The sequence below is a fragment of the Triticum aestivum genome, chromosome 6D (assembly GCF_018294505.1).
Source record: "Triticum aestivum cultivar Chinese Spring chromosome 6D, IWGSC CS RefSeq v2.1, whole genome shotgun sequence".
Classification (NCBI taxonomy): Eukaryota; Viridiplantae; Streptophyta; class Magnoliopsida; order Poales; family Poaceae; genus Triticum; species Triticum aestivum.
Genome location: NC_057811.1, coordinates 159,479,696 through 159,499,981, shown reverse-complemented (window position 1 = coordinate 159,499,981; position 20,286 = coordinate 159,479,696). Strand labels below are relative to the sequence as shown.

General features: G+C 45.4%; 1 protein-coding gene across 1 annotated transcript; it reads right to left on the bottom strand.

Annotated features, from left to right (window-relative positions):
- Window positions 1-4,315: 4,315 nt before the first annotated feature.
- On the bottom strand, window positions 4,316-5,291 carry LOC123141377 (protein GLUTAMINE DUMPER 2). Its single transcript, XM_044560544.1, has one exon. The coding sequence runs from the start codon at window positions 5,033-5,035 to the stop codon at window positions 4,643-4,645; it is 393 nt and encodes a 130-aa protein (XP_044416479.1). The 5' UTR covers window positions 5,036-5,291; the 3' UTR covers window positions 4,316-4,642.
- Window positions 5,292-20,286: the final 14,995 nt, after the last annotated feature.

Below are 20,286 nucleotides of genomic sequence, written 5' to 3'. Positions count from 1 at the left end.
GCGTCATGTTTTGCTACAATGCACAAGTGGGTCGCGTTTTTGTTACAACCAGTGTCGCATTTTGCTACAACTGTTTTCATTTTTTGCTACATACACGGTTGAAGCTTTTGTGTAAACGATTGAAACTTTTTTTGTTTTGAGCAGCCCTTGGTTAAAGCTCTCTCTATCATCTGGTTGAAACCTTTTTTCATCTAAGGTTGAAGCATTTTGCGTCAGCGGTTGTATCTCCTCGTGAATCGCAGTGCCAGTTGAAGCTTTTCATCTAGGGCTTGAAGCTTTTCCATCCAGGGGTTGAAGCTTTTTTAACAACGTTTGCAACACAAAGGGTGTGCGACGGTTCAAGCCTTGCCTCGGTTCAGACGTGAGCTCGTCTTCGAGGGCGCGCGTCCGGTGATCTTCGCCGCCGCAGCTTCGACCGTCGCAGCGGAGTTGCGACCATCGCCGGGGGAGCTGCAACCGGCGCACATGCTGCTGCATGCGCCGAGCCAACATGAAACACAGGTGGCCACCGGCGGCGAGGGCGGCAACCGGTGGCGAGGGCGGTGACCGGCGCCGGGGGCGGCCAAGCCCGGTGGTGCTTCGAGTCTGGGTGCCTCGCTCATCCATGGCAGCTAGATGTGTACACCAGCGGAGGAAGAGAATGAGCTGCGTTTGACTTGGTGAGGATTAGATTGGTTAATACAGAGGTAAATCGGGCGGCTGCGGTGCGACCGGCCGAAACTTCCGGCCGGCGCACCGGGGCAGATTACTGCCCATCAGGATATGGTACGTGCACAAAGTCTTGGAGACAAAGCTATATATAGTTACACATGCACGTCGCTCCGACAGTCTTGCGTACTTCGAAATTAGTCGCTCCAATATTCATGGGTGCTACGGTCCTACACATCTCAGTCCATTGCATGGCTTCCAAAAGATAATACGATAATCCATAGATAAGCTCACGCTCGTCTACTCCCTATGAAAAGTAAATTGAAGACAAATAGAAAACAAATAGACAAAAATGAATTATTTTTGGCACCTAAAGTGCTTGAGTGTGCAAGGAGTATGCAAGTCGATTTTTTTAGAGCTCCTCGAATGTCGTATGACATCAAAAATTTGCATGCTCCTAGTAGCACACTCAAACATCTCCGGTTACAATTTTTTCTTCAGATTTTTGACTTAGTTTTCTTTTTTTTTTTTAATTTATTTTACTGTCCATTGCTGCGTGCAAATGCACCTGGGCGCCAAAACTCCGTCCTCTAGATAACGCTTCTTAATAATTCAATAGAATGAGAAAATGGTGAAGGTGGAGGTGTATTTTGCAGTTCTATGTTGATGCAAAATGGACGAGTGAGATAGTTAGGGGATGCGCCGTCCATATAGTTTTTTTTTAAACGGAGGCGAAAGATTTGCCTAAGAAAAAAGAGTTTTGGAGTGTTACAAGTGACCCACGTACATGACATGACAACTACTCGCGCAAAACAATACGTCCTAGTTTCTTAGCACCCGCGGTAACCCAAAGCCTGGCTCATCGATGGCCGCGCAAAGAAGGACCGGCGGCGGCGTACTATTGTGATGGAAGACGAGAGCGTTACGCTCGTTCCAAATTGTCCAAGATGCAAGCACTGTAAGAGAGGCCAAGGCACGTCCATTTGGGTTGTGCAGGCCGGTTTGCTTGTCCCACCATTCCAATACAAATCCATCCAAATGCCAAAAGGAGGTGTCCATGTGCGCGAGGCCGAATTCCAGAATGACCGAGTTCAAGAGCCGAATGGTCTAGCGGCATTTGAAGAAGAGGTGCGTGCCCGTCGCGCCTTCCTGCCTGCAAAGAGGGCAAAGCCCGCAACTTTCCCATCTGCGCCACTCCAAACGGTCGGTGGTCCAAATCCGGTCTTGGATAGCCAACCAAGCGAAGAACTTAATCTTGGGAGGTCCCCAGGTCTTCCAAATCATGAAATCCATGGGCGAAAGCGTTAATCCCAGGAACCGGGCCTTGTACGCGGTGGCCACCGAGTAGATCTCGTCATTGGCATGTTTCCAGATAATGTCATTGTCGTTTTGCACGTGAAGTTGGAAGTCATGCACAAGCATCCATAAAGTGAAGAGTTGACGGATGTGGGCACCGGAAACAACGGTGTTGCCACTGATCTTTAGAATCCAAGCATTCCCATTGAGAACCTCTCTCACTTTGCAATTCTTGCGCGTGGAGGCCTCGTATAGTTGTTGAGTTGTATTTCTGTACTTTGCATCGATATATTTGTTACGGGATATCGCTCCGTGCTAGATTTTGGATGTTAGTTTTCTTCAGATAATGCAATAGTACCCTCAACCTCTGAATCATGGATGCACACAAGACACAACCATGCTATCACATTGTAAAACCCATATGAGGGTGAAGAAAAATCACATTATAAGCCTAGAATGTTTTTTTATTCTCATGTATATGTGGCATATCTTGTGCATACAATAGAAAACTAATTGTGCATTTTTTTGGTCAAAAACGAAATCCTTTTTTCATAAGTGGACCATAAAACAAACATCGGCATTAAAATAAATAAGAGGGCAAAGACAATAGGATTCCAAGCAATGCATGCAATCGGGCAATCAAAGAGAAGATGTTGAGCCACCTCGTGTTGGTGATAACAGGTACACTGAGACCCCCCCCCCCCCTCCCCAACACACACACACACCAAATTGTATGTCGTGGTAATGATCATGCACACAAGATTTAAAATTTCGGTGGGATCTTATTTTGCTTTTGTTATTTAGGCATGCAGTTGTAACAGTAATGTTTATGTCCTCCGGGTGTTTCTTTTCTTTTGTCTTGATTTGAGATCGGGGATGCACTCTATTTACCAAAATCAACCACAAAGTGGACATAAATTATGGCCCACCATGAAAGTTAGGTAAGGCTCAGGGGCAAGTTACATGATACAAACTGAAATTAAACTTAAAGCTATTTTCTTAATTACTTATAATTGATTGCCATCTCTCTCTTCTCTCGGTGGATAGATAGAACCGCTATCCACCGAACAAAGCTTTCGAATTACAGGAATAGTTCAATTAAGTCTTGCAGGAAGTGGATCAACACACTGTGCCTCAAAAGGGGACAACGTATTTCTAATTCTACTGGAAAGCTTTTATTTAGAAATGGAACATCATATTTTCAGTTCTTTATCTAAGAAAAACTGGGAAGATAACCTTTAAAAAAAGGAAAACCGGGAAGGTTTTCCCCGAATAAGATAAACTGAAGGGCCTGCTTGGATTGTCGTTTCACAGATGATTACTGGTGTAAAACATCAAGGAGGATTTTTTTAAAACAAGGCAAAAGACTTGCCATTTTCATTGATTAAGAAGAGGTTTCAGAACAGACATCACCAAATGGCGGGAAAAAACAAAACAAAACAATTACTTTCGCGGCATTATATTGTGCAAATGCTTAGCGCCCACAGTGGCCCAAATAGAAACTTCCTCTTTGACGCGTCGCATGACAGTCACCACCGGCGCCGCTTTATTCCTGAAGACACGAGCATTCTTTTCATTCTAGATCTCCCATCCCACAAGTAGTAACAGAGAAGACAGGGCCTTCGTCGGGTGTGCTTTATCAGAGAGGACCGCATCCCACCAAGATTTCAACGAATCGAAGAGAAGCCACGGGGTCGTGGGGATAACAAGCCCAAGCCGTGAGAAGACAACATTCCAAATCCGAACAGAGAAGCGGCACTTGAAGAGCAGGTGTGCTGCATATTCTTGCACCTGACTGCAGAGTGAACATTTGTCGCGATTTGGCCATCCTCTCCTCTTAAGCCTATCAGCCGTCCAAACTCAGTTTTGGATAACAAGCCAGGTAAAAAATTTGCATTTGGGGGGAGCCCACGCATTTGCGAAAAATCTTACGAGCCGTTTGAAAATAACCGATGGCACATATGAAAAAAGAGCGGTTTTGTGCCGTCCACCCGGAAGAAACAAACACATCTTCCAGCCTCCGTTTTCTTTCCGCCCAGATTTTACGACGGCCCAGTTTAATACTACGGCGAAAGCAGTTACGGGTGGAAAATAAATTTCATTCTTCCAAGCAGGGCCGAAATGGGAAGATGTACATCCAAAACTGTGTGCAACTCTAGGGGAAGTATCTAGTGATACCACTTGTATGAGTATATACTCTCCCGGTTTAAATATCTGCAAATCGATTCTTGCACACTTCTTTATCTGAATTTGTACACATGTTTGTGTGCCACTTCAAGATTATGATTTGCAATTTGATGACTTAAATGGAACTTGATATATCTTTAGGTCAGACGACCAGAAAATAGCAAATTCCATCAGAGCAGATGTCTGTCGCAGAACTAGCTAAAAGCCAAATAATTCTCACAATTATATGTTTCGGGAAAAAAGGTGTCTGCAGAACAGGAAATCTTATATGCAACCAAATTAGCATATTAATTGCGCACTCGGCACTCGCTACATGCTCTGAAGCTCTGAACATTAAGCCACCTCGACAAGGCCACAGCGTCGCATCCTTGCACCAAAACTACTAATTAGGGAGGAAAATGATGAGAACTAATCTATATAACAGAAACAAAATTTAACTCCTCCCATTCGATTTGATCGATACACATATATATTGCGGCGTCGATCGGCGGCGCGCGAGAGCCACAGTTAGCTATACGGGGGCGGCGACGTCCTTGGCGCCGCACTGGCAGTACGGGCGCTGCACCTTGGCCGCCTCGGCGAAGGCGAGCGGCGTGGCGCTGGCGAGGAAGGACGGCATGTCGTCGCCGGCCATTACCACCACCACCTTGGGCACCTCCCTGTCCAGCGGCGTCAGCACGCGCACAGACATCATCCCGGCCGGGACCGCCTCCTCGTCCTCGCGGCCTCCCTCCCTGCGGCGGGAGCAGAGGAGCACGGCCAGCGCCACCGCGATGAGGCTCATCACCACCGCGAAGCCGATGAAGAGGTACGGCGTCGGCGTCGACCAGAACGGCGGCGGGATCATGGGCGACGAAGAGGCGCCGCCGCTGTTCATCTGCGCGTCAAGTGCCGCATTCCTCATGGTCTGTGTTGACGTGTGGTGTGGTGTGGGTCTGTGTGGTGTGCTCGTGTGTCTGCACCGAAGATCAATGGAGGTGTGTGCGATGTTGGGGTTGAAGGTGTGGTGGATTTATACGGGAGAGAGGGAGGCTGGGAGAGTGCATGGAAGCTTAGTGGGACACACGGTGGCTGAGCTGTGTGCCCCCAGGTTTGTGCCCACCAGAAACCAACTTGATGGACCACGTGGGATGGGTATATCTGGACATTATTTTGAGTAGCGGCAGAAACTCAAAACGAAAAGTTGGTAGAGGCAGACGAGTTATCTGTGTACTGTGGCGTGGTTTTTTCAAGGGGTGGCCGGGTGGTGCTGGGAGCTGATCTTAATTTTGCTAAGTTTAAGAAAAAGGGTTTCCCCGCTTTATATTATAAAGCAACGAATCAAGCATCTAACACATCAGTACAAAATACAATCAAGTCATAAAGTCACGCTGGGGGCACAGCAGGACAAGCCCTAAACAAATCTGAAAAAGCTAATCCGGCTCGGGAGGTGGTGGTGGTGGTGGTGGCGGTGGCGGTGGCGGTGGTGGAGCAAAAGCCGATGCCGAGGAACGAAGACCCGCAATGATGTTGTTGATGATGTCTCGGTCGCGCCGCTTGCTAGCGGTCTCCAGAGCTGTAAGAAGCCACACATTTTTATAAATTGCGTCAGTCCCACGGCACGGAATCACGCGTTCGATGACTAGTTTATCGCGGGCACACCAGAGGGTCCAAGCCAGGGTACCCAAAGCCACCCAAGTGGAGGGGTCGACTAGGACCGGGGAGACTAAAGGCCTCCCCAAACAAGTCCGGGAGGTTGTCGTGGCACCAATTGCCGCCAACCACCTCCCGGAAGCAACTCCATAGGAACTGCACCGCAGGGTACCGGAAGAAGATGTGGTTGCAATCCTCCGGTACCATACAAATGGGGCAGAGGCCGTCCCCAGGACCATTACGTTTTCGGACCTTCGTGCCTGAGGGGAGCCGGCCTCGGACCCATTGCCAGAGAAATATGCGGATTTTCAGGGGGAGTTTGATCTCCCAAAGCACCGATAGTTTCACCAGGCCAGGGGTGGGAACAATCGTCTGGTATAGGGACCTAGTCGAGAATCGGCCGCTTGGCTCGAGATGCAAAGTTTCAACCTGATGGAGAATAAAGTTGGTGCAAGACGATTCTTTTTTCGAAACAGGATGCGAGCAACTAGATTGGTTATGTTATGCGTACACAACTGATACCTGAGAGGCGTGTTATTTAATCTAATTAACCAACTCACTTGATTTTCTGTAAATCACTTTGAAATATTGTTTCAACTACGCATGCTTCAATCTTCTCGTCTTGCGAGACCAGAGCGAATGCGGCACGCGGGGGGGGGGGGGGCGGGGGGGGGCGGGGGGGGGGGGGGGGGGGGGGGGGGGGGGGGGGGGGGGGGAGCGGGGGGGGGGGGGGGGGGGGCGGGGGGGGGGGGGGGGGGGGGGGGGGGGGGGGGGGGGGGGGGGGGGGGGGGTCGGGGGGGGGGGGGGGGGGGGGTTGCTCACCTTGCCTCACTGGGGTTGACACGGGCTCCTCCCCCCTCTGTCGCTCTGGCGGTGGTCGGTGCAACAGGACCAGGGGTTCGGTCCAGTAGCAATAGGGGTAGGAATAGCTAAGGATTTGCCTTTGATCGATGGCGGCACAATGGTGGAGCCGTTTGCATGGAATGAAGTCTCCCCACACCGCTTTTGTTTTAATGGTGCTTCGAACCGCTCGGAAGCGTGTGAGGATGGTGTGGTCCTCGCAGAGGCCGCGCTCAACAAATGGCATTGCTTCATTGCCAAGATGGCCTTTCGGGCTCCGATCCACCTCGAATTTGTCCGGTGGGATGAAGTTGATGGAGCTTCAACATAGATTCTTGTCATCTCCCCGGGGTGACAAGGTTACATTTTTATCATGCGTGAACGAGTTTTACCGTTGAGTGCCTCGAATCAATTTGAGGATTAGACGACATTAACTGCACCGTTAGGGGATGCTCCATAGGGGTATGTTGGCGAAGATTACCTAGCTATCGTTGACAAGGTAAGGCCGACTCCGGTAGGGGAGCGTGGACAATAATGCATCATCGACTCGATCTGGAAGCTGCAATGGTTGCTCGGTGGTCCATGAACCTCAATGTAATTTTTGTTATGTGCTAGTTGCTTTGTACTTCTGGTGAACCTTTTATAATAGATCCGAGTCCTTTTTGTAGCGAAAATAAATATTGCAGCTTTGTAGTGAACCATTACGTTTACGGATGAGCTTGGCGACTCGGAAAGTGATGGCAAGGGCGAGCCCAAGGTCGGACGGTGCCCAACGAGCTCGTCACTCCTTGCCCTCCTAACCCTAGCTTCGTTGGAAAGCGGTTGGGCGCGCGCGGGGGGCGGGGGGGGGGGGGGGGGGGGGGTAAGTTCTGGGCGCTTGTGTACTCCGACTTGGAGTTGGAGGACGTGTCCTAGCCGCATGGTGACGTTGAGGGTAGGGAGATCCAACCAAAGGCATCACAGGGGAGGGCGCCTTCGGTTGCGCATTTCATTGAAGCAGATGAAGGTGACCGACAAAGGTCGACGGGCCGTGTTTGCACCCGAGTGCATGAGTTTGTGCTTCAACTCACCAATATATGTTGTGGTAGTAACCTCCATTCCAAAATATAGTGTATCAATCCCTTAAAAAAGTACAGTGTATCAATTGTTTGCAAAGTTATCTTTTTATGTTTGACAAAGTTTAAATTTTCTTTTATCAATATGCACGACACTGGATTTGCATTATTAGATCCATCTTAATATATAATTTTATATTTATTTATTTAGTATTACAAATGTTGATTTGTTTTGTAAACTTGGTCAAATATTTAATAAATTCATCAAATATTAGATAAATCAATACACTTTAGATTTTGAAAAAGGGGAGTAGGAGTACATATCTTCCATCTATCGACGCGCGGTGAAACGCTTAGCACTAATTAATTGTTGCAGTATTTTAGCGTGAAGTCAAGTCAGGCACAACTCTTTCCACAAACGTAGACGTCGAGACTTCACTTACTAGAAGCTTAGCTAGCGCGGCAAATCGCAAATGGTTTCTGCATCAGCAGCATCTGCATGCATCACCCCCCAACACGTTGATGCATGTCGTGCAAGCGCGCACTAGCCAGAGAGGTGGCCCAGCCCAGAAAGCACTGTGAAAGGGATAAGAACGTTACGTGCTAGCTCTTCGTTAAAGAGACACTAACATGATACCATGCTTTAACCCTAACGATAGGCCGTCTACATTCCGCAAGTACAAAAGTTAACCATGAGATTAAGTCGCAAGAAAAAGTTAATCATGAGATTAACTTCATTTCGGTCAATCTACACACTTTTTGTTTGCAATTTTTTGTAGGTAACTTACCAAGCTGATCGTTTGGTGCTCAATATACACACGTAACGTACCAGCTGATCTAGAACTCATTACAACACAGTAGAATCGTCGGGGCACTTCTATGTGCTAGAAAACAAATAAGATAGTAATCCCGCAAAAAATAAAATAAAATAAGATAGTATATTTTCTAAATGAAGGCAAGAGATTTTACTCATCTCATTAATTAAGAAGGAGAATGACAAGGATCGAGGTCACAAGATCACAAAGGTCAGAACAAAGGCAACACTCTCCCAGTAAAATGTTTTCTTTTTTTTTTTGCCCCGGCAATAACCCATGTCTTCGCCTTCGCCTTGACTGTCGAAAACCATGAGTGGGCAAAGAGGCCTTGTTGCACAAAACTCTCACATTCCTTCTGTTTTAAATTTCTCAACAGATAAGCATCTTCAAAGAATCGAACTCCTTCCTGCTCGTAGCTTGCCACTACTCTGACAGAATGAAGGACCTCCAAGAATTTTTCTAGGAATGAATCCCATCCAGTCATTAGTCATGTTCCAAATCCTGGTGGTGTATTGACATTTGGACATATGGTGTTTTACTCAGCTAACAAAGACCACAGTTTGACCAACCCCACTAAATTAATCTGTTTGCCTTCCAAATTCTGTCATGAAGAATGAGCCAGGAGAAAAACCTAGTGGTGCCCAAACCTTCCAAACCACTGGGCACGTCTGATTTGATAAAACATGAGAATTGCATCCAGTAAGCGGGGTGCTAGAGTAGCATCCACCGGCAGTAAATTTCCATCTAATGCCATCCTTCGTGCCCGGAGTGAGCTTCCTGAATCCTTCACCACAAGTCAAAGAATCGTTGAATTTGAACAACCGTGAGGCTTCCTTGCATATCAATATGTCGGATCCAATTGCTATTAGCAATTGCCTTGGGCGCACAGAATTTTGTGCGTTTGAAGAGGACGAAGATGCTCGACGCAATGTCCTTCGGCTTTTGCCCGTGCAACCATGGCAAGTGCGAGAAGCTTGCCGTCATACTGTCACCGATGCTAATCGTCGTGGCTGCATAGAACATGTCCCTATCATCATCATCACATGGGATGTCGAAGCTAACCCATGGCCTTTGAGGATCGACCCATGTAAACCACAACCAACACAGTCTGAGCGCCCACGAGAATTTGTCGAGGTCGAGAATGCCCAAGTGCTTCTCTCTCGTAAGAGTGGTTGGGTAAATCCCAAGTATAAGGGTAGAGTAACCTAGAAATAAGTATTTCCCTCGATAGAGAATCAAAGCTTATCAAACTAGAAGGAGTTCTTCCAGAAAACAAAGTCGCCAGTACCTGCACACAACACAAAACAGACTTGTCCCCAACACGTCAAAAAGGTTCAACCTTCTTGTCTTGCCAGTTATAAGATTAAATCGCACGGTATGATATGAATTCATAGATAGAGAAAATAAAATAAACAATACAACAAAGAAATAATACTTTTGGTAAAGTTCCCAGTATAGAAAAATAGACCCCCAGGGCCATAGATTCACTAGTGGCATCTCTCCAAGTATACAAGTGTGGTGTGGTGAACAAATTCTAGTTGGATAGCGATTAAATTGCAATATTTATATTTATGAGTATTACCATTCATGGTATAATCTCATATAGGCATCACGCCCGTGATATGTAGACCTTTATCTAACCGCATCTACAACTAATACTCCACCCCAAGACTGCTAGCCAGCATGCATGTGTAAGTATTATGTTCATAATAAATAGAGCATTTCAATACGCAAGTTGACATAATATAGACAGTAAAACTATCATCCAAGTGTGATAATGAAACTATCGTTTATCCTTAGTAGCAACAAAAAAATACATGTCTTGTCCCTTTCTATCCTTGGGATATAGATCACCTTAAGATTGAACCCACTACACTGCACAACTCCCTCTGAAGAACTACCGATCAAACTTGGCCAAAGAAGACAAATAGATCGGAGAGCATACAAAGCTATTCAATTATACATCAAAGAAACTCCAAAAGATTCGACTAATTTCGACGAACAATCTGATCATAAAGTGGAAATTCATCATATCCCAACAAACACACCATCGGTTACATCATATGGATCCCAATCATGTGAGGCATCTCACAGAAACTTTGTATTGAATCACGAGGGAGAGAGGATGCCATCTAGCTACTGCTATGTACCCTAAGGTCCTAAAGGAACTACTCACACATGGTCATGGAGGTAGAAAGGTTGATGAAGAAGCCTCTAGTGGTGGATTCCGTACGGGATTGTCGCCGTTGTTCTCATTGCTGTTTCTGTCGCCGTTGCCATTGCAGTCGCTGCCTCCAACTCCGTCGTTGACATCATCCTCACAACCACTACACGAGGTACCCGCCATGTAGATGTCGTAGGTGGAGGTTGCCGTCAACTTGCCTGTGGGTGCGTTGTTTGTTGGCTAGCCACTCGAAGACTTGCCGATTTCTTCCTCCATGTAGTCGACCTCTTCGGAGCCACTTTATAGTACCTCGGTTAGATCTTTGATCTTCAGGATTAATTGAGTGGTGGGTGGGTCAAAAAAATCTGATCTTCCCGGGTGACTCCTAGATCCAATCATAGAAGGAGGGATGGTCCTCTAATATTGCGAGCATCTGAATCCGATGTAACATCTCGTTCAGAAGGTCTTTATCGCCGTCTTCCCGAGCTGAATTTAACATCGGTTCCAGAGGAGGTTTTTCTAAGATCCGGTATGACATGATCAGGGATGTTCCTATGGGGGCAGGTCAGTTACCTGGCCACTGGAATCCAAGCTGCACTACTGGATCCAAACTCATGATCGGATCCGATGTGAGTTTCTTGTCCTTGTCCTAAGCCTAATCTGACATCAATGTAGGAACGGGTGTGTCTCGCTGTCCCTCGATCAAGTCTGACACCCAGCTCGAGAAGGCTAGCTCTCTGCAAGAACCTGTAGCATACTCCAAGTAGCCAAACCTAATGATTTGACCGGGAGAAAAATCCTAGACCTGGCCTACATGGCCGGCTGAATCAATGAAGAGGATGATGCTACCGAAAACAAAGACCTGTTCTGGCATAAAGGTCATGCTAGATCCGATCCGCTCACCCATGTTGATCCCCATCCAATACTTCGGCTACTCAGTGAGGACCTGCATGGGCCACCAATAACGGAGTCGATTTTGGTGAATCTCGGGTAGGTGGTCTCAAGCTATTAGCCTAGATGCGATAGTAACAAGGACACGAGGTTTTACCAAGGTTAATACCCTACATCCTGCTTGTGTTTGTATTGATTTGGGGTGGAGTACAAATTACAGGTTGATCTACCATGAGATTGTTCTGTATCTTCAACTCTCCTAACCCATTGGTTTATATAGATACCAGGGGTCTAGGGTTACAGACAAGTCGGCTACGCATAAGGTAATCGTATTGTAGACGACCTCTAAGTCTTGGAGTATGTGCCAAGCCTCCGGGAATATTCCTTCTATGCTCCATGGGCTTTTTGGAGATAGCTTATCTGTGAACTGCCATGGGGGGGGGGGGGTCCTCGGCCCGGACCACCTGGTTGGGAGACGACACGATGAGTGACCCCTCGTGCGGGATACCATCAGTTGGTGTGAAAGGGGTAACAATACCATACCGAGAGGAGGATCCTTGAGTTGCATATCGGGGAGGTAAACCATTCTTCCTGCCAATTGTTGTTCTTCTCCTTGGGGGAACCATCCATATACCTTGCCCCAACTACTCTACAAATGAGGGCGCTACCACATTCTAGCAACGGGTCTTGTTCGCGGTTGTACATAGAAGTATTTGCGCCACAAACCAAAGTGTGGCGCATAGCCGAGGAAACACTACTAGGGGAAATCCTAGCAGTAACGCGGGTATTAGGTGTATCAGTAGCGCGGGCGCCCGCACTACTGATACGACGCTACAACTAACTTGTAGCAGTAGCGCGTGTTGTCCCGTGCTACTGCTACACATGGTTAGCAGTAGCGAGCTTTACAGGAACACGCTACTACTAATAGCTATAGCGCTTTCAAGTAAGACGTGCTACTGGTAAGAGCACGCTGCTGCTAAGTTTTTCCCCTCGCTACTGCTAGTTTTATTAGTTTCTATTTTTTTTTCTACATATTTGTTTTGTATCTGAACAGGCTTTATACAATAATCTTTAGCATATCATACACATACAAATGTAATCATAGCATAGACATACAAATAGTCTCATCAAATCTCGAATACTTGCAACTACATTGTCATCCATCTAAACAATGATGTACGCGAGAAGAGCTATCACTATGAGTGAGAGTGGAACTATTCAGTACATGAGGCGGCGGTTATGAGTCCTCTCTCGCGCTAGCGTGAACCTCAAGTAACTAGCTTCTGCTTCTTTTCTGTTTTTGAAGCCTTTATGGCTGGCGCCCGAGACCCCCTCCACTTGCGCCTGACACTCAGGCCACTCATCGTACACTCCCGGAACCTTCCCCTTGTACACGACATAGCACTGCTTCTTCACCATCAAGAATCTAGGTACCTATTAGAGATGCATCTTCATCAAGAGAATGTACAATCATATGCAACAAAATATACCTGAGCAACACGAAAAAGAAAGGGTTAGCAACTAGATGCAACATATAGTAAACATATAAATAATCAACGCAGTTTCATCGTACGCAAACTAATTAACTAGAGGTACGCATGTCATCGTACCCAAACTAACAATGTAGCGTTACGCAAGTTCGGCAGGGACCGTGGACATCACAAAGTTTCATCGCTACAGAAAGTATACAAGTCAACCGACACATATCATCATCATCGACATCGTAAATCACCAGAAGCTCCATCCTTCCATATCATCGAGGATGCACCCTAGCTTCTTGACTGGCGTGAGGTCCTAACGTTGCATGCCTATGCGAGTTTGGACATCAGCTCACGATATAGGGCCGTGGTGGAACACCCCCTTCTCTTTGACGACTTCTTTCATGATTATCGTCGCAATGTCCCTCTGGATGCGAAAGAAGTCATCTCTAAGTTTATAATCCGCTTCTCCATGAGATTCTACCCACTTGAGGATATGATAATCATATCTGCTTGTCACGTGAAGCTTTTTGTGATCCCTTCTGAACTCCATGATGAGATGGAGGATGTAGAATCCATCATTCTTGCTTGGTTTTGGAACATGGATGCAACAGAAGTTAGTTTTATGCGAGAAACCCATCTTCTTGTTCCTTTGTTTACTGATCTGCAGGTAGCCACCCCTCAAGCTAAAGCCTTGTAGAGCATCATCTAGAATATTCATTATGTGGGTGTAGTCCTTCTTCTCGTAGTTTCTGGTAGGGTCAAAATACACAGCGTGGGAGACTCGCGGGGTAAATAACGATAAGGATGGCGCGGGGTAAATAACGATAAGGATAGCATCGACTCGCCCCTGACATGGAACATGGCGGCACCTTTGACGGGTACACGCTCTTTAAAATTCGTTGTCTGGCTGCTTTGTGCTTTGGCTTGTTTGTAGGTAGCAGAGCCTTTCTTCGCCGGCCTCCTCCTCTCCTTTTTCTTGGGCTGACCTTCCAGACCCTTCCTTAACCCCTACCCCAGTGTTGTCGGGCTAAGCACTGTACTGAAGGAAATATGCCCTAGAGGTAATAATAAAGTTGTTATTTATATTTCCTTATATCATGATAAATGTTTATTATTCATGCTAGAATTGTATTAACCGGAAACTTGATACATGTGTGGATACATAGACAAAACTTAGTGTCCCTAGCAAGCCTCTACTAGACGAGCTCGTTAATCAAAGATGGTTAAGTTTCCTAACCATAGACATGTGTTGTCATTTGATGAACGGGATCACATCATTAGGAGAATGATGTGATGGACAAGACCCATCCGTTAGCTTAGCATGTTGATCGTTCAGTTTTATTGCTATAGCTTTCTTCATGTCATACACATATTCCTTTGACTATGAGATTATGCAACTCCCGGATACCGGAGGAATACCTTATGTGCTATCAAACGTCACAATGTAACTAGGTGATTATAAAGATGCTCTACAGGTATCTCCGAAGGTATTTGTTGGGTTGGCATAGATCGAGATTAGGATTTGTCACTCCGAGTATCGGAGAGGTATCTCTGGGCCCTCTCGGTAATGCACATCATAATAAGCCTTGCAGGCAATGTGACCAATGAGTTAGTTGCAGGATGATGCATTACGGAACGAGTAAAGAGACTTGCCGGTAACGAGATTGAACTAGGTATGGAGATACCGACGATCGAATCTCAGGCAAGTAACATACCGATGACAAAGGGAATAACGTATGTTGTCATTACGGTATGACCGATAAAGATCTTTGTAGAATATGTGGGAACCATATGAACATACAGGTTCCGCTATTGGTTATTGACCGGAGAGGTGTCTCGGTCATGTCTACATAGTTCTTGAACCCGTAGGGTCCGCACGCTTAACGTTCGATGACTATTTTGTATTATATGAGTTATGTGATTTGGTGACCGAATGTTGTTCGGAGTACCGGATGAGATCACGGACATGACGAGGAGTCTCGAAATGGTCGAGAGGTAAAGATTCATATATAGGACGATGATATTCGGATACCGGAAGTGTTCCGGGGGTACCAGGTACATATCGGGTCACCGGAAGGGGTTCCGGGCACCCCCCGGCAAAGATATGGGCCTATTGGGCCAAGAGGGAAATGCAGCAGCCAGCATGGGCTGCTGCGCCCCCCATGTAGGCCGAATAGGAAGGGGAAGGAAAGGGGGGAAGAGAGAAATGAAGGGGAGGGATTCGGCCTCCCCCTTCCTTCTCTCCCCCTCCTCCTTCCTTCTCCCTCCGGAAAACATGGTAGGGGGGGGGCGAATTGGACTAGGCCCCCAAGTAGGATTCCTCCTACTTGGAGCGCCCTAGGGATGTTCCCCTCCCCCTCCCACCTATATATACATGGGGAAAGGGCGTCTAGAAGACACACCAACAATTGTTAGCCGTGTGCAGCACCCCCCTCCACAGTTTACGCCTCCGGTCATATTCACGTAGTGCTTAGGCAAAGCCCTGCGTGGATCACTTCACCATCATCGTCACCACGCCATCGTGCTGACGTAACTCTACCTCGACACTTTGCTGGATCAAGAGTTCGAGGGACGTCATCGAGCTGAACGTGTGCAGAACTCGGAGGTGCCGTACGTTCGGTGCTTGACCGGTCGGAACAAGAAGAAGTTCGACTACATTAACCGTGTTGTCAAACGCTTCCGCTTTCGGTCTACGAGGGTACGTGGACATACTCTCCCCCTCTCGTTGCTATGCATCTCCTAGATAGATCTTGCGTGAGCGTAGGAAATTTTTTGAAATTGCATGCTCTGTTTCCCAACATGTACGACCCTCGGCTAGTTGTTGAGGCGGCATCTACCGGCGTGTCCTGTGAGGATTGCATGAAGAGAGACTTCTTGCAATCAACCCCGCTAGGACGTTCCTACCCGGGCATATCATCCATATCCTCATCAGCATGCTGATAACCCGAGTCGTCATATGGCTGACTCATCATATCTAAGTCACCGTCATAGGCGCCTGTATTGAGGAACCGAAGTGGGTCATCCTCGTCCATCTCATCATGCATTCTTTGTTCTACGGGGGCGATTATGATACGTCTCCAACATATCTATAATTTTTGATTGTTCCATGCTATTATATATTCTGTTTTGGATGTTTAATGGGCTTATTTATACACTTTTATATTATTTTTGGGACTAACCTATTAACCGGAGGCCCAGCCCAAATTACTGTTTTTGCCTATTTCAGTGTTTCGCAGAAAAAGAATATCAAACGGAGTCCAAACGGAATGAAACCTTCGAGAACGTGATTTTTGGAACAAACGTGATCCAGAGGACTTGGAGTGGACGTCAAGCAACCGACGAGGAGGCCACGAGGCAGGGGGCGTGCCCTCCACCCTCGTGGGCCCCTCGTGGCTCCACCGACCTACTTCTTCCTCCTATATATACCTACGTACCCCCAAACCATCGAGGAGCACCACGAAAACCTAATTCCACGGCCGCAACCTTCTGTACCCATGAGATCCCATCTTGGGGCCTTTTCCGACATCCTCCCGGAGGGGGCATTGATCACGGAGGGCTTCTACATCAACACCATAGCCTCTCCGATAATGTGTGAGTAGTTTACCTCAGACCTTCGGGGCCGTAGTTATTAGCTAGATGGCTTCTTCTCTCTCTTTGGACCTCAATACAAAGTTCTCCTCGATTCTCTTGGAGATCTATTCGATGTAATCTTCTTTTGTGGTGTGTTTGTCAAGATCCGATGAATTGTGGGTTTATGATCCAGATTATCTATGAACAATATTTGAATGTTCTCTGAATTCTTTTATGTATGACTGGTTATCTTTGCAAGTCTCTTCGAATTATCAGTTTGGTTTGGCCTACTAGATTGATCTTTCTTGCAATGGGAGAAGTTCTTAGCTTTGGGTTCAATCTTGCGGTGCTCGATCCCAGTGACAGTAGGGGAAACGACACGTATTGTATTGTTGCCATCGAGGATAAAAAGATGGGGTTTATATCATATTGCATGAGTTTATCCCTCTACATCATGTCATCTTGCTTAAAGCGTTACTCTGTTCTTATGAACTTAATACTCTAGATGCATGCAGGATAGCGGTCGATGTGTGGAGTAATAGTAGTAGATGCAGGCAGGAGTCGGTCTACTTGTCACGGACGTGATGCCTATATACATGATCATACCTAGATATTCTCATAACTATGCTCAATTCTATCAATTGCTCGACAGTAATTTGTTCACCCACCGTAATACTTATGCTATCTTGAGAGAAGCCACTAGTGAAACCTATAGCCCCCGGGTCTATTCTCTATCATATTAATCTACCGTTATTTTTATTACCGTTTATTTTGCAATCTTTACATTTTGTCTTTATCATAAAAATACCAAAAATATTATCATCTCTATCAGATCTCACTTTTGCAAGTGGCCATGAAGGGATTGACAACCCCTTTATCGCGTTGGTTGCAAGGTTCTTATTTGTTTGTGTAGGTACGAGGGACTTGCGTGTGGCCTCCTACTGGATTGATACCTTGGTTCTCAAAAACTGAGGGAAATACTTACGCTACTTTGCTGCATCACCCTTTCCTCTTCAAGGGAAAACCAATGCAGTGCTCAAGAGGTAGCAAGAAGGATTTCTGGCGCCGTTGCCGGGGAGTCTACGCACAAGTCAACATACCAAGTACCCACCACAAACTCTTATCCCTCGCATTACATTATTTGCCATTTGCCTCTCGTTTTCCTCTCCCCCACTTCACCCTTGCCGTTTTATTCGCCCTCTCTTTCCGTTTGCTTTTTTCCCCGTTCGCTTTTCTCTCGCCATGTCTGAATCTGGGGAGGTTATCGTTAATGAAGGCAATAATAATAACATGGGAACTTTGATGCTTTCGTTGATCCTCTTGAGGAAACTACTATCTTGCATACTAAAAAGTTTCAAGTCGGTAGTGGTAATATTATTGGGAAATGAGTTATTCAAGATTTCTTTACTTGTGCCGGTGCTTTGCCCATTATGGGTGGTTCTATTCTTCATAGAACTAGTAGTCTTGTGGATGCGATATCCTTGCTCGTAGTTTAACTTGAAAGGCAATTTCTTCATATGCATCCTTGCATACAAAGAATTTTCCTAAAATTTTCTAATATTGATTGCTCTTCTGTTAAGCGTGCCGCTACTATCTTTTTGGCTCATGAGTTCAGATTTATAATGAAAGAGGCTAAAGAAATTTTTGCACATTATAGGGTGGATGCTGGTCATCCTCCCATAGAAGCTATCCTTTTTAATCAAGAAGACATAATGCGTTTACAATCTTTTGATCATGTTGCTTATAATGAAAACCTTAGAAAAAAGGTTCCTACCGATGTTCTAGTTGATAGAATTTCCGAGCTTAATAATGACTTTGCTATTCAGAATAATGGGTTAGGTTTTTCTCTTGAGCAAAGACTCGTGACTTTTTCTCAAAAGAACGCTTGTAATGATGAATTGGTTGTGCAATATAAGGGGCCAAGGGAGGAACCCATACCTCCCGAGCTTGATCTTGGGGACTTTTGTCCTATTAAATTTCACCCCTTTGATTACTTTTGCTTGCCACAAAGGAAACTTGCTGCTGAACGTAGAGAATACGAAAGGAGTTTTCATGATTTACCTTACCATTATTATGGCAATACCTAGATCTATCTTCGCTTTTATGCCTAGCTAGGGGCGTTAAACGATAGCGCTTGTTGGGAGGCAACCCAATTTTATTTTTAGTTTTTTTGCTTTTTGGTTATGTTTAGGAATAAATAATCCATCTAGCTACTGGTTAGATGTGGTTTTGTGTTTTAATTAGTGTTTGTGCCAAGTTAAACCTATAGGATCTTCTTGGATGATAGTTATTGGATCTTGCTGAAAATTCCAGAAACTTTCTGCTCACGAAAACAATTGTTAAAAATCACCAGAACATGATAAAATACTGATTCCAATTGCAGTAGATCAATAAACAAATTATCTAGGTCTTCCTATTTTGGTATAATTTTTGGAGTTCTAGAAGTTTGCGTTAGTTACAGATTACTACAGACTGTTCTGTTTTTGACAGATTCTGTTTTTCGCGTGTTGTTTGCTTATTTTAATGAATCTATGGCTAGTAAAAGAGTTTATAAACCATAGAGAAGTTGGAATACAGTAGGTTTAACACCAATATAAATAAAGAATGAGTTCATTACAGTACCTTGAAGTGGTGTTTTGTTTTCTTTCGCTAACAGAGCTCACGAGATTTTCTGTTAAGTTTTGTGTTGTGAAGTTTTCAAGTTTTGGGTAAAGATTTGATGGATTATGGAACAAGGATTGGCAAGAGCCTAAGCTTGGGTATGCCAAAGGAACCCCAAGGTAAAATTCAAGGACAACCAAAATCCTAAGCTTGGGGATGCCCAAGAAGGCATCCCCTCTTTCGTCTTCGTCTATCGGTAACTTTACTTGGGGCTATATTTTTATTCACCACATGATATGTGTTTAGCTTGGAGCGTCTTGTATGATTTGAGTCTTTGCTTTTTAGTTTGCCACAATCATCCTTTCTGTACACACCTTTTGAGAGAGACACACATGATTCAGAATTTGTTAGAATACTCTATGTGCTTCACTTATATCTTTTGAGCTATATAGTTTTTGCTCTAGTGCTTCACTTATATCTTTTAGAGCACGGTGGTGGTTGTATTTTATAGAAATTATTTATCTCTCATGCTTCACTTATATTATTTTGAGAGTCTTAAACAGCATGGTAATTTGCATTAATTGTGAAATTAATTTTCCATATTGAGTTTATTGAATATCATGAGAAGTTTGATACTTGATAAGTGTTTTGAGATATAAAGGTGGTAATATTAGAGTGTGCTAGTTAAGTAATTGTGAAATTGAGAAATACTTGTGTTAAAGTTGGCAAGTCCCGTAGCATGCACGTATGGTAAAAGTTGTGTGACAATTTTGACACATAAGGTGTTCTTTTATTGCTTTCCTTATGAGTGGCGGTCGGGGACGAGCGATGGTCTTTTCCTACCAATCTATCCCTCTAGGGGCATGCGTAGTAGTACTTTGCTTCGAGGGCTAATAAACTTTTGCAATAAGTACATGAGTTCTTTATGACTAATGTGAGTCCATGGATTATACGCACTCTCAACCTTCCACAATTTTCTAGCCTCTACGGTACCGTGCATTGCCCTTTCTCGCCTTGAGAGTTGGTGCAAACTTCGCCGGTGCATCCAAACCCCGTGATACGATACGCTCTATCACACATAAACCTCCTTATATCTTCCTCAAAAC